Raw genomic sequence first — 18665 nt, 5'->3', positions numbered from 1 at the left:
GACACATCCTCAGAAACAGATGACTAATTTTAATATGTCTGAGTATCAAGACTTTGCTTTAAACATTACTACATACATCTGATGAATGCAAAGATACTGAAAAGAATATAATAAGTGAACATTTACTATATATTTTTTTTAATATGTAGTTATTTCTTTAAAATAAGCCTCTATCACTGTATGCATCATCATAGTATCTACAGTAAACACACAGACCTTTAGGAATGCTGTGATCTGATGTAATACTCACCATAGATAAGCCAAATACAATGTGGCATTGTTTAACACTGTGTTGCATTGGCCAACCATGACTCCATCCATGTGTTTGAACGTATAGGAGATTCAACTTAAGTCGCTGTGTGTCTAACCAATAAAGGTAGAGTGATTCATATCCTGAGGCCACTAGAAACAATGTCCTATTCAAAGACAAAGAACAAACAATTTATGTTTGTCTGTTTAGTCCCTGCCCTGATATAACATGAGTCCATAATCGGTGCAGACATTAACAGAGTACTGTAATTGAGTGCTTTATTCTAGTAGAAACCATAGGCTAAGTGATTTGTCAAAAGTATGTTTTTATTTAAAGTTTTAATCACAATATGGAAACAATACAATACAAATATCAAGTGCAATATATACTGTAGATACATTTGGATAGGTACTTAGTACAGTATATCCTTAGACATAAGAACTTTATTACACAAATCAAAATATAGCCAGGTCTGTTTTACACCAGCGTTCACAAACATTACCAACATAAACTATTGTAGCCACAACTATTCAGTTTAACACACGCACGCACGCACACACGCACGCACGCACGCACACACACACACACACACACACACACACACACACACACACACACACACACACACACACACACACACACACACACACACACACATCCATCCCTTAGAAAATAAAAACATGCATCCATTGCAGTTTTTAATAACATTTTGGTGGTGGGGTTAAACAAGATGACAGCATTCGGTATGTTCTAAAGCTTATTGAGCACATGCAGGTAAAGATAATAATTATAGGCTTGTGTGTATTTAAGTCACATTCTGTTTAAGTCGGTTATTCTGCAATATTTACATGCAGAAAATGCCATTCTAAAATGTGCATATCTAGACAGACACTGACAAATGCACAAGACCTTTGCACTAAAATGGCAAAAGGCTGCAGTTGTATAAATGCTGTATCATTATGGTTGTATTGGTGTTACATTAATGATTGTCCTCTCAGCCAGGCAACCAGGTATGAGTCCATATAATATCAAGGTACACGTACTGGAATTACCCCTTTTCTTTTTTTCTTAGCTGTTCTCAGATAAGGCACAAATGATAGAAAATCCCTTTGAACATTAATTATGTTATTAAATAAAATATACATTCTATTTCATTTTTTCTATTTATAATTTGGTTAGTGATCAGGCCATTCTCTTTATTTTGCTTGGCTTAATTATTTAAGGGAATATAAAGGGCAAATGCTCTAATTGATAACTGATTGTGAATCCTAGTTAAAGGTACAGTAACTATGGTTAAAAAGGGATTTATTTTTTCTTTCTCACAAGTCTTTCTTTTCTTTCTTTCTTTTTTTCAATTTTGATCCAGAAACCTTTTGGTCGTGTTACATTTTCCTGTAAGGGGAAAAGAATATATTTAATTATTAGAATAAAGATGGTGAATTTGATTGGCTTGATCCTACAACTAATGATGCATTCATGCAGCCTATAGGCCTATAATATATACCGGTATCTATTTCCCTCTCTCTCTCTCTCTCTCTATATAGTGTGTGTGTGTGTGTGTGTGTGTGTGTGTGTGTGTGTGTGTGTGTGTGTGTGTGTGTGTGTGTGTGTGTGTGTGTGTGTGTGTGTGTGTGTGTGTGTGTGTGTGTGTGTGTGTGTGTGTTTGAGATTGAGTGCATGGTGAGAGTGGTGGTAAGAAGTGACTGATTGAGGACCAGCTGGTGTGAATGCTGACTGAGTGGTGGCTGAGTGTGAATGGCTAACTTTTAGGAGGAACCAGGCTGGTGATTGGTTCCTGTGATGGGCTCAACTATAAAGCTGGGGGGTCTCATAGCCAGCCTTCTGTATTGCTTTCAGATTTGCCTTGGGTTTAAGACCCAGACACAGCCTGCATGTGTGTTGTAACAGCACTGACATATAATTCAATGCCCTGCAAGCAGACCATCCATGAACATGTTTGTTGGAGTGCCACAGTGGAGAAATTGAAACCTCCGCAGTGGTGGGCAAGAAATGTACCCCTGGCCTGAGCCACCCAGATGCTCTATAAATGCATGTAGTAACTGGGATTATACAAAGGGAAAAGTGTGAAAGAGGCAAACTAGAGAAAATAATTGAAACAAGTTGTGGAGAATAAACAAAAACACTGTAAAGCAATGTTTTGTTGAAAAGGTTATGTCTATTTGGTAATGATGCTAACTACATTTCTCTAGGGCACAGCACTCGTATCACGGTCAATCGGTCATGAATTTTCACCTGACCTTATAACCAAAAGAGCCTTACCAAAGAATATTGACAGTGTTTATTATCGTTGAGTCAACAAGGTCTGTGGACTGGGCACCATTTGTGGTTTGGGTGAATGTCAAATTGTGACAGGTGTGGCGTGAGGTATAGAGTAATATATTTTTTTTAGTCTGTACTCTTTTGCAGTGTACTCTCTCAGTACTTGATTGTCCTTAATTCTTACCTTAATTCACCAGGAACCTTTTTCTCTGCCTCCTCATGACGATGCAACCAATTGTTCCAAACAGAACAATCACAGCTATGAAACATCCAGCTGTTATGCCAACATATTTCACAATGACATCAGAGTAGTCATGATCTGAGAGACAAAATGACAAATAAGGGCAACATTTGTGAATAGTCTGAAACAGGGAAATAATTATAAAAACCTTTTAGACAAAACAAAATTCCTTTAAATGTTTCCATGCACCAAAGATTTCTACTGGATCTGTATTTATAAACAATTAAACACGTAGCACAGTAGTTGTTTTTGTCACATACCTGTAACAGTTAACACATGAGTGTGTGACATAGTGTGGAGTCCTGTGACATAATTCTTAGCAGTACAGCTGTACTTCCCGGAGTGAGCAGTGGTGCCAGATTGTATCACATACACAGCCTCTTGTACATTGGTCTGAGTTCCATTGAAGAACCAGGTGAAGCTTGCACATGGTGCAGACAGTGCAGAGCAATGGAGCAATATGAAAGCCTTGACATTTGGGGATGTTGGCCCTACAACGGTCACCCTCTCAGGTCCATCTGTAACAAAACACAGCAGTCACATCTGTGGTAATGAAAACTTATAAGACGAGATGTACGATATGTTGCCTTAAGGTGTTGGAATGAGCTAAATCATCACACAAGCTCTACATTCTGTATATTTATTGCTGGGTTTATAAGAGCCATACAATGGCTTATACAGATTTACACAGCGTAAATATTTTAAACCTCAGTATGACTTACTTCACCACTTAAACCCTTAGTAAAACAGACTTATCAGTTTCACTGCAATTTTTCATTATTATTATTGTTTAATCTATACATCAAATCTTTTCGCCAAATATAGTGATAGTGATGCTACAGGGGCTCAAGTGGTGAACCTGCTACTCACAGCTGATGAAGACGTGTACTGGTTCACTGATTTCATTACTGATGGGATTGAACGCACGACACCTGAACGGTCCCTGGTCATAGCGGGTCACACTGACGATGGTGAGAGTGGCGCCTCCCTCACCAAGCTGAACTCCCTCACTGGCTGTGACCTCAGAGCTGCCATTGAGCCAGAGGTAAGAGATGGAGGAACCAGAGGAGACAGAGCAGGACAGATGGACAGAGCTGCTTAACTCCAACACGTTGGTGTTGTTGGAAGATACTTTTACACTGGAGACAGGCACTGGGAATGGGACACAGGCACGCATGCGCACACACAAACACACAAACGCACGCACGCACGCACGCACGCACGCACGCACGCACGCACGCACGCAGGCACGCACGCACACACAACGCACGCACGCACGCACGCACACTCACACACACACACACACACACACACACACACACACACACACACACACACACACACACACACACATTGCATCGAGTCTCTTTGAGACTCGATGCGCTGTACTCGTATCTGAGGTTATTATTATAATTTCATGTCCTGTGTCATTAATAAAAGTCCAGTCTATTAGAATTGTTGTGTTTGGTGGATTGGTTGTTGGGCTGAACGTCACACTCCCTCCCAGTGCTCCATTCAGATGGTCTGGTAGAACTCCTGTTCCATGGCTTAAACCTGGAGGAGATCGTTGCAGGTTTAGGCAGGATTCAGGATGGATTCCATGTCATGGAATTTTGGGAGCATCAATCCAATTAGATTGCGTTGTTGTGCAGTAATCACATTCTGCTTAAATTATTATTATTATTATTTTAATAATAAGATGACCTCACCTGAGAGCAATGTCAGGATGAACAAAGGTGTCATGCATGTATCCATTACTGTAAAATCAGGCATGTATGACTACGAAGATGAATACAGCAATAATGATCTTTACAATTGAACTCTCAGGTGATTTAGATCTCATGGAAACAGTCAAATAATAAAGGAGTGGCCTGGGCCATGGCTCAATGGTCCAGGCACCTTGGCTGGTAATCCAGTCTGGCAGTGTGCCGCGGGCTCGACATCCCCGAACCCGACGGCCTTTACTGCATATCTTCCCCCCATCTCTCAAGTAGGTCAAGTTTCCCCTTATCTTACTCAATAAAGACCAACAAAGTCTACCATGATTGATCATTGTGGCCATATCTTTTTATAGCCATCATTTTACACACATTGATCAATCTGATACTAATTATCCAGCTCTATGCTTTAACTTGCTGCGTTATTGATATGATGAAAGATATAGCTGCCATCCCACTATACTGTAATTGTGGATTGGGTGTTTGTGTTCGTTTGGGTCTTTCCAGAAAAAGCACTCTTCCTACAATCGCCTCCAAATATATGCCAAAAGAAACAAGGTTCACGGGTCCTGCCTTTGTATAGGGATTTTTACATTTAATTTAATTGCAATTAATAGCAGCTACCTTTTATTTACTGTTTGTTGGTCACGTGGTCTGTCTGTCATTTCACCACTTTGGTCCCAAACTATCTTCTTTGCCCCTGACTGGATTAGCGTTGGATTTTCTGTGCACCTTTATGAACCCAAGAAAGAGAATCTAACTACTGATTTTGTTGAACCCATGGCCTTTCCTCTAGCGCCACCATTAGGTCAGGTTTCCACTTGCACACATAATTTACATATTTGCAAATTAGTTTTTGAACTAACCACAACCTTGTTTTACAATTGTTATGAACCTCAGTGTTTTATCAACCTTTATCTGTAATGATGAAACCAATTTCATTGGAGGACTTTAGAGATACCGGTATACAGTTGATTCTGTTATCATGATTACATTATTACTAGTTTAATTATTGATGCAATGATAAGCAGTTTTCTCAAGCAATTCTCTTTTGAACATGATCAGAAATTAAATAACAAAAATAAATGTTTTACTTGAAATAAATATATACTGTATATATTTATATACAGTATATATATATGTTTTAACAATATGCTTCTGTATCTCATTGGTATACCTCTCTGCATTGTATTGTTTAAAATAATATAACCTCACCCGAGAGCAAAAAAGTGCTACAAATAGTGCTCCTCTGAGCACAGGTCTCTGCCAGGTCAGGTAGGGTATTGTGGTCCAGCAATGTGGACTTCACAAATCACAATGGAATATGAAAAACCTTTGATCACTTGACTATAGGGATATTGTGTACTGATAGACGTGATATTTGGACACAAGTAGGAGTATTAAAAATGGTGTTGCAAAAATCAGCCTCCTCGTGGCTATAGTAGGGCAATGTTAAAAGGGTGCCATTAATGAAGTGTGAATGTGCGTGCAAAGTGCAAGATGCTGCGCTCATGATTTGCGGCAGACTAACATCTGCTGATGTTAGTCAATTGTGTTTTATCAAGTCCAGAGAGTCAACACAGCCATCTACATCTCACGGACATACACACCTACGCCCATCAAATTGTCCCTCTGACTGCATTACCCCCAAGCTTCTCAAAGAGGTTTTTGGTGTGGTCGGCCCCAGTGTCCTCCTCCTAATTAATTCCTCCATCACATCCGGCTCTGTCCCCCACTCTCTCAAACATGCCTCTGTTCGCCCTTTATTGAAAAAGCATAATCTTGATGCTTCCCTCCTTTCCAATTTCAGGCCCATTTCCCAGCTCCCCTTTTTGTCCAAAGTCTTGGAGAAAGTTGTCTACTCCCAACTGCAGTGTTTTTTACTATCCCACGGCCTGCATGAGAAGTATCAGTCTGGCTTCAAACCTGGCCACAGCACAGAGACTGCTCTTCTCAGAGTTTTTAATGACCTTATTTTAACAGCCGACTCTGGTACCCCCGCTGCCTTAGTCCTCCTAGATCTTTCTGACGCTTTTGATACAGTCGACCACACTATTTTATCATCCCGCTTAGAACATCATATTGGCATCTCTGGCACTGCCCTTACATGGTTCCATTCCTACCTTTCTGAGAGAACCTTCTCTGTCCACTTCGCGTCACCTGCAGCCCCCCTTTCCTGTGGAGTGCCCCAAGGCTCAATATTGGGTCCTATTTTATTTCTCCTTTATATTGTACCTCTAGGCCCTATACTAGAAAAGCATAACATGGCTTTTCATTGCTATGCCGACGACGTCCAAATTTATATACCGCTCAAATCCAACTCCAATAATGCATTCCAGCCATTCCTTAACTGTTAAGTTAAGGAAGTCCTGGATGAATGCCAACTTCCTCACTCTCAACGAAAATAAAACCGAAATCATAATCTTTGACCACCATTCCACCACATCCTCCTGCACCCTAGGTGCTTTAAATGCTAATATACATCCCTTTTTAAAAAACCTTGGTGTCATTTTTGATAAAGATTTTAAATTTAATAAACAAATAAGCTCAGTTGTAAAAACGAGTTTCTTCCAACTTAGAACTATTGCTAAGATCAAGTCGTACCTCCCCCCAAGCAGCTCGAGATGGTCATCCACGCCTTCATTTCCACACAAATTGATTACTGCAATTCTCTGTACACTGGTCGACCAGGCGTCACTTAGGCGCCTGCAGTTAGTGCAGAATGCAGCTGCCCGTCTTCTCACCGGAACAAAAAAACGAGACCACATCACCCCTGTTCTGGCCTCTCTCCATTGGCTCCCTGTTAAGTTCAGAATAGATTTTAAGGTGCTTTTATTTGTTTTTAAATCACTTCACGGTCTCTCTCCCTCCTACCTCTCTGACTTAATTGTGCCCTACGCCCCATCGAGAGCATTAAGGTCTGCGGACAAGCTGCTGCTGGTCGAGTTCACGACTAGTAAGAGGAGCAGGGGTGATCGTGCTTTTGCGGCTGCGGGCCCCAAACTCTGGAACATGTTGCCCCACCATATTAGATCTGCCGAGTCAATTGGGGTTTTTAAATCCCTCCTCAAAACTCATCTGTTCTCCCTCGCCTTTAATTGCACCTGATTTACCTGTATATTGATTTCCAGCTCTGTGCTATTGTATGCTCTGTTTTATATTTTATTGTCTCTTTTCATTGTTTTATATTGCTATGCTCTACTGTCTTGTTTCACTCTGTTCAGCACTTTGGTCAGCTTTGGCTGTTGTAAAGGTGGTATACAAATAAAGTTTTATTTTATTTTATTTGATCTACCGGGTGATTGTATCCATATGTTTCGAGTAGCTTTATGGAGATGTTGATTCCCATTTATACCAGCAGGACTTGGCACCTGCCAACAGTGCCAACACTAGTATGTGCTGATTACTGTGCTTGATTGGCGAGCCAACTCACCTTACCTGAACCCAGTAGAGAATCCATGGGGTATAAAATATAAATAAATTGAGGCTCAACAGTAACAGTACTGTGTTAGCTACAGTAGCTGTGTGGAGGGATATGTTGTATAGGGAAGTAGGCAGACTAATGATTCTGATTTATGTCAGGTTGTGTTCCCACATTATATTGACTGACATGGATGACAATAGGATGGAAATTCACGCAAGGGCTCAAGGGACACTTGAAAGTTTTGAATAGTGACTATACTCCAATGTGTGGGTATGAGACCTACTGTATGTCAGATTACTTTATGTTTACAGTCATCAGATGAATTACATTTTTTTGGCTGACATAGCTCACAGTGGGGAAAAGAGTCAATGATAAAGGCAAGGAACATTTATTTGTATAGCAAATTTCAACAAGGCTTTACATAAAACATAATTATAATTATATTATACTAATAATAATAATAATAATAATAGGCAGTGGCAAACAGAAAAACGTGTAGCTTTTATTTACAAGAACTGGAAGTAGATTTCAGTTTTCTGTGAGTTTGTTCCAAATACTGTATGTGGTTGGTGCAAAACAACTGAACGCTGTTTAATTCTGATTCTGGGAACATAAAGCAGACAACCTGAATGGTCTGGATGGTTCATGATGTAGTAGCAGACAAGATAAAGTGTATTCTGTTCCTGGACCATTCAATGCTTTATAAACAAACACATTTTGAACTGACAGGTAGCCAGTGTAACAATCTAAGAAATGAAGTGATATAGCCCACCTTCTTGGTGAGACTCGAGCAGCAGCGTTCTGAATCAACTGTAGTCGCCTAATTGATACTGAAGATGAATGCATAGAAAAATATTTTTCTGCTGAGACATTCTTTAATCATTGATGAATTCTTAAGGTGATAAAAGGCTGACTTTGATTCCATGACTACACCAATATTTCAAGTTTTAACAGCATTATGATTTCCAAAATGTGTCCCTTGAAGTTACAAATCAATAATTCCATACACAAGACAGAAACATCGTATTACTAATGCTTTGCAAAGAAACACAAATAAAAACATTTAATTTCTTTCTTTCTTTCTTTCTTTCTTTCTTTCTTTCTTTCTTTCTTTCTTTCTTTTAGATTAAAGCCTTTGAACAGGAAGAATACACATTAGCAAACATGTAGAAGTGTGATGCAGGTCTGTTAGCCTACAGTAAATCATATCAATATCTCTTAGCAACCAGTACATCGTCTTTTCTTTGGCTGTTTATCCGTCATGGCTATTGGGAAGTCAGGCGACCAGCCTTTTTGGGGGAGAAAATAGACCATTGCAGTTGTTATACCTTCTAAGATAATTAATATAATAATTAATACAATAATTCATAATTCAAGCACATTCATTGAAAAGCCTATTCCTTACTAGACTTGTTTGCCTAGAGATGGTCAGGTATTATTTTAGCCAGACTAGAGGTGAGATAGAAATGCTGTGAATTAATTACTTGTTTGCATTGATGTTTCTCCTATTACCTTTGAAAAGTTTGAGGCCAAACAAACAAACAAACAAACAAACAAACAAACAAACAAACAAACAAACAAACGATCCAACACCAGGTGACAACCTTGGCACCATTAATTGGTGTCCCTTATTACAGTGTTTAAAAAGTGGATAAGATTGTCATGCTAGAAATTGACCCTTTGACCTTTAGATTGCTCGTCAATTCCTTAATTCTTAGACCAAAAACTCACCTTGTGAACAGCCGGAGATTAGTTCTCATATATATGTGGAGATTCGTTCTTAATAGGTGGAGATTCGTTCTCATATATAGGTGGAGATTCGTTCTCATATACATGTAGGCCTACATCTTCAGATTCTATAGAAACAGGATACAACGACTTGTCTTAATCTTAATTGATCTTTTCTATATAATTGCCTCGTTGCTTTGGCTTGTGTAACCAAGCAAGGAACCAAAAATTAGCAGCTTTGCTGGTATTTATGAACTGTTGTCAGGCTTTCATGATCATCTCAAAATACAATAATAAATTATAAAATTATTATTTAATGTGCTGGAATTAATTTCGTATCACATATTATGTTAATGTACAGAACTGTTTTACAGACTTTTTCAAATGTAAAGGTTGCTGTAAGTTATATTTTGTATTGTCTTTTGTAACAAAAGTTGTTAAGTTAAAGCTATATTCCGATCATTACTTAATCATTGCTAGTGTTTGCTCAGTAACAGGGTCTCACATCTCTCCAGCTCCAGTAAACATAATTTACATTTTCCGGTGGGTTACACATTTCTTCCAATCAGTAGTGACAGAGTGACAACACTATGAAGATAAGTTGTCAGCTTGTGTTCCAGTTCCAATTTTGTCTGGACATTGTTTTATCACATGCAATTTCCCTTGTTTATGCTGTGAGTTCTCGCTCCTGATTTGCTGAAATCGGTATTCCGAGAGATCTCTGCGATTGAACAAACACTCGACAAACACCCAACGAACAAAAAATATACGGTATAACTTAAAACACCTTGGTGACACACCTTGGTGACAGACCAGCTACTAGTGCAATACACTAGTAGCTGCTGAATCACCACTAGTTTGTCTCTCTGTTCAGCTACAAATCAAAGACATTTTAAAAGGCACTTTCACACTCGATCACCTGACCCCAGGGCCACAAGTCCCTCTGGGGTTACACCAGGGTGAGTCACCTGACCCCAGGGCCACAAGTCCCTCTGGGGTTACACCAGGGTGAGTCACCTGACCCCAGGGCCACAAGTCCCTCTGGGGTTACACCAGGGTGAGTCACCCACAGGTCACCTGACCCCAGGGCCACAAGTCCCTCTGGGGTTACACCAGGGTGAGTCACCCACAGGTCACCTGACCCCAGGGCCACAAGTCCCTCTGGGGTTACACCAGGGTGAGTCACCCACAGGTTGAAAATGTGTACTGTATATTGTTTCAAATTTTGAATTGACTTACTAATAAATAGACACACAGAGATGTGGATGCATACTGGATATAATACAATAAAAAAGGGAGAGTGAGAGAGAGAGACTGATTGTTGAAGAAGTATGACAAGTCCTGAATCCTAAGGATAAAAGTACAGCTGTTATGTGTTGTCAACATTTGTCGGCACACTGTCAATACAAAACTATAGAAAGACTAAATTAAATTTGCCCCAGGTTGACATGATGTGAGTCTGAAAGCACCTAAAGATTACATGATTATTATTTTTTTAACTGATAATATATTATATGGCCTATATATTAACATGTTGGATCAGATGAATACTGACCTCTTGGATTTTGTGCATCACTGGTCCTGCTTGGGCCGCAGGTCTTGCTGTTAAGGTGGAAGATAGCAAAAATGGTGCTACTCATGAGTCATGAATGATCATAAGTCAATAGTACAGTATGTAGCATAGGTTCACACACCACAATTTGTAACACACACACACACACACACACACACACACACACACACACACACACACACACACACACACACACACACACACACACACACACACACACACACACACACACACACACACACACACACACACACACACTTAACTTGACATGGTTATAACGAGATGTGGTAACGAGATCGATGAGCAGCTTCCTCTCCAAATGTTTAACTAAGCATATACTGTGTGCACAGCACATAACCCAAATTCTGCAAATACTTTCCACATACATATACGTACCCGGGTATGGACTAGTTTTAAATCTGAAACTACACATTGTATAATCTATATCAGGAGTCTTCAATGTTTCAGGTCACGGATCCCGCTGAGAGATGAAGAAGGGACACCCACCCATTGCATATTGGAAAACATTGTGTTGCCTATTAAACTTTTTAATAGATTTCACAGATGGCTTCCTAGACCTGTTTGACAGTACTGTCGTTAAGTGTTGGATTCATGCTATTCAGACATCTAACCACTTAAACCCTCACCCTCAATACTGCTCTTTTTTGGAGCTCTTTTCTTGGCCTGCTCTTTTTTCCAAAAATAGCTGATCGGCCATTTTCGGCAAATGGTCCCCCCAGAATAGGGATGAGGTAAAATAATAATAATAATAATAATAATAACTGCAGGATTTGGTAGTTACTGCTCAACCCGGCTACTGGCTACAGTACAGTATACACACGTACACACAATGCCACATAGAGAAGAACGGCAGCAGTACAGTCAGTGCAAAAGGTATGAAGGAGTTTGATGTAGGCTCTTTTTTGGAGCTCTTTTCTTGGTCTGCTGTTTTTTCCCTCAAACCTCTTTGCCAAAAATTGCTGATGTAGATCGGCTATTTTCGGCAAATGGTCCCCCCAGAATAGGGATGAGGTCAATTAATAATAATAATAATTATTATTATTTAATAATAATAATAATAATGCAAATCTATTCCATCATTTGTAGTACCTACTGTACTAAGACACCACAACTGAACCTCACCTGAACCTCACCTTTTGTCATTTCATACTATGGACGCACTTCAAAGGATATCAAGGTTAACATTTTGTCACAGTATTAATTTTGATTCAGAATAAAGCAATGTGTTAAACTACAGTATTTGAAAATATTGATTTAAAAGGAATATTTCAACCTTACCCCTTTTTGTACAAATAGTACCCTCCCCCGCCAAATGTCCCTCCTATTACTAGAAGCACGACAATCACTATTGCAGCAATGGCACCACTCGATGGGCCTTCAGCCGGTTTTAGAGTTCCTTTCTCTGGACATAAAAAAACAAGCAAAGAACAGTAGAAAAGAGAATTGGTCTACACATTAGTAGAAAGAATCAATACTCTCAGAGCAACATGGTGTTCTATGTCTGACCAATAATGCTTATTCAGTTCAGGTTAGATGAGGTTAAATGCTCCTGGTTTGTTGAACCTAGTGGTGTAGTGCATCAGCTGATGCACAAGTGATTCTATTGTATGGTTGATTCCTGCTACTTTTAATTAGTGTGGCCAGATTATATAATTCTCCAACTATATTTATTTATTCTGTATAAACTTTTAAATTAGGGTCCCTGTGACATCATGTGGTTCAATACATCATCATCATACATCATCATCATACTTTAAGACTCAAAGCTTGAAATTGTCGGTCCAACCACACTCGCAATTACCTGTTCTGTTAGTAGGCCTACTCTGTGGTGGTTAATATAAACCATAAGGTCTCCATCCTACTATTAAGTGAGGGAATCTCACTATGTGTGAATACGTTTTTCTCCTCAGTGGTTTCACTAATCTTATTTGCACACGTGTATTGACCATTGCCATATAAGAGACAAGGCACCATTTATCACTTTCCCCAGAATATTTGTGAATACTGCAGGATTTGGTAGTTACTGCTCAACCCGGCTACTGGCTACAGTACAGTATGTATACACACGTACACACAATGCCACATAGAGAAGAACGGCAGCAGTGTAGTCAGTGCAAAAGGTATAAAGGAGTTTGATGTAGGCTCTTTTTTGGAGCTCTTGGTCTGCTGTTTTTTCACTCAAACCTCTTTGCCAAAAATAGCTGATGTAGATCGGCTATTTTCGGCAAATGGTCCCCCCAGAATAGGGATGAGGTAAAATAATAATAATAATAACAATAATAATGGTAATAATAATAACAACAACAATAATAATAATAATGCAAATCTATTCCATCATTTGCAGTACCTACTGTACTAAGATACAACTGAACCTCACCTTTGACGGATAGCTCGTGGACAGTAGATTGAGATGCAATTCCAGTAACAGAATTATTAGCTGTGCAGATGTAATCCCCACTGTCATTGAATCCCACGATCTTGTTGAGTACAGGAGAATACCCTTCCAACTGTTTTCCATTGAATGTCCAGTGGTAACTTGGAATTGGTACAGAGTCCGCAGAACAGGTTAATGTTAACTGCTCTCCCTCCTCTATTTCAGTTACACCCTCAATTTTAACATTGTGTGGTCCATCTGAAACACAGATAAGAAATATTATAAGCTAATACTGTAATATGACGTTATGGTCAAAGTTTTAGGACGAGAAATTACACAGATCTAGGCCTGTATAAATGATCTTTGCAAAAAAAGTTGGGTAACATGAGAATATAAAGAAATATTCCTATATGCAAAATGCCCGTCTGTCTGCCTGTGTGTGAGTGTGTGCGTCTGTAGGCCTAGTTCATGTATCTTGAGAACCGTCCGACTGACACACGCAGTAGCCTATAGTAGGATAACCCCAAATTTAAGTTTGACTACAGACGGAAGGACGGACGGACGGACACACGGACGGACGGACGGACGGAGTGCAAAACATACTCACTCCCCATGCCTTCGGCCTGGTGGAGACAATAATAATAATAAAAGAAGAATATATCACTGGATGATACTTACGGTTCACCGTCATGTAGTAGTTAGCATCCTGATGGTTGAAAGGGTTACTGACTCTGCACAAGTAGTTTCCGCTGTCTTTTTTCTTCACAGCACTGAAGGACAGCACTCTGTTATTGTCCTGAAGAGTGATGTCACTGGTAGGGATCAGAGGTTGGCCATCCTTCATCCAGACTCTGTTAGGGATAGATCCTTCAGCATCACAGGTTAATGTGATTGGTGTTCCCTCAACTGGTTTGTCTGTTGATGGCCTGATAACGACACCAGATATCTTCTCTGTTGATGAAACACAAATATTTTAATTTCAGTATTTTAGCACTCATTTTTGTTTGTATACTTTGGTAAACTATTCATTTACTATGCTTTTGGACAAATCATGTATTAAAAAACAAAACAAAGCAGTATTGTGAGTATTGTAATTAAGAAAGCAGGGTTATTTTATGTTCCCATGGTACAGTAGGAGTTTGTATGGAAATAATGTTGTGATGACCACCTTTCGGGCTGTTAGTCTAGTAGCCAGCCCATAGAGCCCCATTGTGAACCCGGACATGTTGAGTACACCAAGGTTTTATGTTAGAAATGTTGAGTATGGGTCCCCAGCATGTAGAAACTGCCGGATGCTAACTTTCATATGTTGAGCAATTTTCATAATTGGCACAATATGTGACCATACCATTAACAACCTATAGAAGGCAAAATATTCAAAATGTCATCATTCTTTAATCTTTATGTAGCATGTGATGTGTCAAACTAGGGGGTTTTCATGATGCATCCATTTAAAACATTAGTTTTGCAAAAAAACACTCATTGGGCCAATGCCGTCATCACAAATGTGATGATGTCAGCACATTTGGCTTATTTCTGTCACGACAGTTGCCACCACTGGCAACAACCCATAACATCCCATCGTCTGCACGGCATGGCTAGTCGAGCAGTTCTGATTGGCTAAAGCAAAGCAAAGCAAAGTTCTTTGTTTACCCAGGGTGAATGGACTAAGCTCGACGAACTTGTTTACAGCCAGACCTTGCTCATAGAACATTTCATGGTAGGGGTTCAATGCCTTGCTCAAGGGCACTTCAGCGGTGGTAATTTTAACGTGCCGGTCCGGGGATACGAACTGGCGACCTTCCGATAACAAGACCGCTCCGCAAACCGTTCGGCCACCGCTGCCCCGAGTGGCTGCCTCGTCTCCAGCCATGTTGCCTCAGAATTCTTTAGGGTCACTAATTTGAGCATAACAGCGGAGTGCAGCTAAAAAGTGGCATAACATCAGCAGCAGACCCACAGATAATAATAATGCAGCTGGTAATTAATTGATTTAATCAATTTGGGCTTGTTTTAAAGTATTTGTTTCTTAATTGCTTTGATTGAATACTAACAGAAATTTGGAACTTCAAACACTGAATAACTGAAATAGAACTAGTCGGCACAAAAGCTTTCAATGATCACTAATAGTGATCATTCACTAACAACAAAAGCAACATACCAAACATCCTCTCGTCTGGATACATGTATCTACTGTCCCTTTGTCTTATAGATGCCTAAATACCGGTTTCATATTTTTCCAATCCACTTTCTTTCCACTTACCCAGAACAGTGACAACTGCAAAGGCCTCGGACATGTGATATCTCAGAGTCTTGCTATTAAAGGCCTGACAGCTGTAGTTACCACTCTGATTAATCGTTATGTTCAGTATTTCTTCTGGTCCAGTATGAGCAAACTGAGTTCCATTCATAAACCAGTAAAACAGGGCAGTAGGCTTGGAGACAGCTGAGCAGTTCAGAGTGAGGTCTGACCATCCTTCATAGTAGTCTTTTGAAGGGGAAACCGTCATTGTAGTCTTTTCTGGGCCAACTGTAGATTATTTTCATAACAGACACCAGCAAAAAAAAGCCACCAGTACATATTAGTAGTTGTAGAGACAAACAAATGTAGATGTAGAAGAGCAAGTATTTAGCATGCAAGTGCGTTCCTTGCAGTGCAGGTCTCCACCAGGCCAGGTTGCCTATCCAGCAGGGCCCGTAAATTAGTGTTGCACGATATATCGTTCTTGTATCGTTATCTTGATATGAACATAGCGATATCTCATATCTGTATCGCAAAAGACAACAATATGGGCGATATGAATTCTCCCCACTCGTCCACTGCTAAAGCCAGCAACATTCCTTTGTTTTAGCCAGTGCCTATAGGAAAAAAAAACACCTCCATTTCTCTCTCTCTTTCATGCGTCTGTTGGTGTGTGTCAGTGTGTGTGTGTGTGTGTGTGTGTGTGTGCGTGCGTGCGTGCGTGCGTGGGTGCGTTGTTGAAAGCCAGTTCAACTCTGGCATGTGACATGTGTGTGTGTGACGAGCATACATGTGTGTGTGAGACTGCTCCTACCTGCTTCATAGAGCTAGACCAGCACTCACCTTTCATTGAAAATTAATTACCTAAAGCTAAGCTTCCTAAAGCCTTCTGTATTAAAAAAGTTTGACTGATCTATTTGTCAGTAGCCTACCAGAGATTAGCTCCTCACAGAATGACTAACTGACTGACTGACTGACTGACTGACTGACGGACAGACAGACAGGAGTAAAAACATACTCCCTGACCTTCAGTCGTCCAGCCTTTGGCCGCCTGGCCTGGCGGAGACAATAACAAAGCAACTGTTCAGCAAAGAGCACTAAAAAGCAGTGTGAGACATACAGTAAATTGTCTCCATCTAAATATGTTACACCAACTTAATCAAGATAGGAAGTTAAAACATGCAGGTTAATAACTCACAATTGATGTTGCGCTCTACTGGTTCACTGGTATCATTACTGATGGGATTGAACACATGACAACTGAACGGTCCCTGGTCATAGCGGGTCACACTGACTATGGTGAGAGTGGAGCCTCCATCACCAAGCTGAACTCCCTCACTGGCCTCAGAGCTGCCATTGTACCACCGGTAAGAGATTGAGGAACCAGAGGAGACAGAGCAGGTGAGGACTGCTGTGTCATTGAACTCCACATAGTCTGCTTTGTTGGGAGTTATGTCTGCATTGGCGACTTGTGCTATTGGTGAAAAAGATAATGGTTTTCACTTTGAAGCACTTCAATAAGGTAAAATGGTGCATGCAGAAATTGAAAATCAATTCAGCAATTATATTATTAGCCTATTACAAATGATTACACATTTGAAGGCTTGTTACTGTAGCTCCACAATTTCAGTCATTCAGTGTTTGAACTCCAAATTAAAAATATCTGCAAATTCAGAAAGAATCTACTGAATCCAACTCTGGCTGCAAATCCATTCGGAAGATGTTCAAAGTGTTTTAAGTGGCTTCACTGAAAAGAGTGTATGATCATTAGCCTGGCTTGGCCAGCCTCATAGCATGGATTCACTGGGAGGAAGCGTCAGTGAATCCACGTTATGAGTCTGGCCCCGCCAGGCTATATGATCATAGCCTAGTATATTGTACAACACACAAGATTTAGATTTTGTTTGGGTCTTTTCCTTTCACTGTTTGCAACTTGGCACAGTAAAACAACAGTTTCCAGTTTGCCCCATGTATCCCCTCGGAATAAAATTGTTGCCCATACTTCAACTTTCAAGAAAAACAATCAGACAGAATTGTCATTACAGTAATTGAACCATGAATTGCCAACAAGTTTGTGGTCGTGCCATGCAGTAAACTTTAGAAATATTATTTCTAAATGAAGCAGTATTTAAAGTAGGCCTATAAATTTTCCATTGAATACGATGTCAGTGATCCGACTGTTATGCCCATATGGTCATGTGCATATTGTTATAACTGACTTCAAATGAGGGGGTCCGTGGACTAATGCATTTGAAATTGAGGGTTCTTTAAATTAAAGGAGGTTCAGAATCATGGCTATATATAGTGCTATAATGAATTAGGCATACATTTGAAATGAAAATGAATTAGTTAATTTTAAAATGAAACTAAGTAATAATCTACTTACCGTAGATCATCATATGCGTAGATCCTTCCAACGTTGATCCAGTCGTATCAAAACTGACGGTGTATTCTCCACTGTCATTAAACATCAGATTTCTGAGCTCCAGTGATACAGGAGGAGTTGTGTTCAAGGTGATCCTGTCTTTATAATCTGGTGCAACATGAATTACTATACCTGTACTAGTTTGGGAAATTATTAAAGTCGTATTTACATCATTAATAAAACTCCATTTTACTGATATAATTGGTTGATTGACTGTTGTGATGAACATCACACTCCCTCCCAATGTTTCATTCAGTAGATTGTCTGGTAGAAATCCTGCTCCATGGCTTAAACCTGGAGGAGATAGTTTAAGCAATAACTCTCTGTTAAAAGTGTACATTAATATCACACTGCACACATGATATTAGGATAAGCTATCTTTGTTTATA

General features: G+C 39.8%; 1 protein-coding gene across 1 annotated transcript; it reads right to left on the bottom strand.

The window, feature by feature from the left end:
- Positions 1-2715: 2715 nt before the first annotated feature.
- LOC306925081 (cell adhesion molecule CEACAM5-like) lies at positions 2716-18322 on the bottom strand (the record flags this gene model as incomplete). The annotated part of the gene is made up of 12 exons (XM_079503762.1): positions 2716-2849; positions 3032-3289; positions 3642-3923; positions 10659-10802; positions 11197-11243; positions 12535-12637; positions 13613-13867; positions 14288-14560; positions 15873-16097; positions 16878-16907; positions 17050-17325; positions 18238-18322. 12 exons carry the CDS (start codon positions 18320-18322, stop codon positions 2716-2718), a joined length of 2112 nt encoding a protein of 703 aa, XP_079359888.1.
- Positions 18323-18665: the final 343 nt, after the last annotated feature.

This window comes from Electrona antarctica, assembly GCF_951216825.1.
Source record: "Electrona antarctica genome assembly, chromosome: 6".
In the NCBI taxonomy this organism is placed as follows: Eukaryota; Metazoa; Chordata; class Actinopteri; order Myctophiformes; family Myctophidae; genus Electrona; species Electrona antarctica.
The sequence above is the reverse complement of the archived record's forward strand: the minus strand, read 5'-3'. Positions and strand labels throughout refer to the sequence as shown.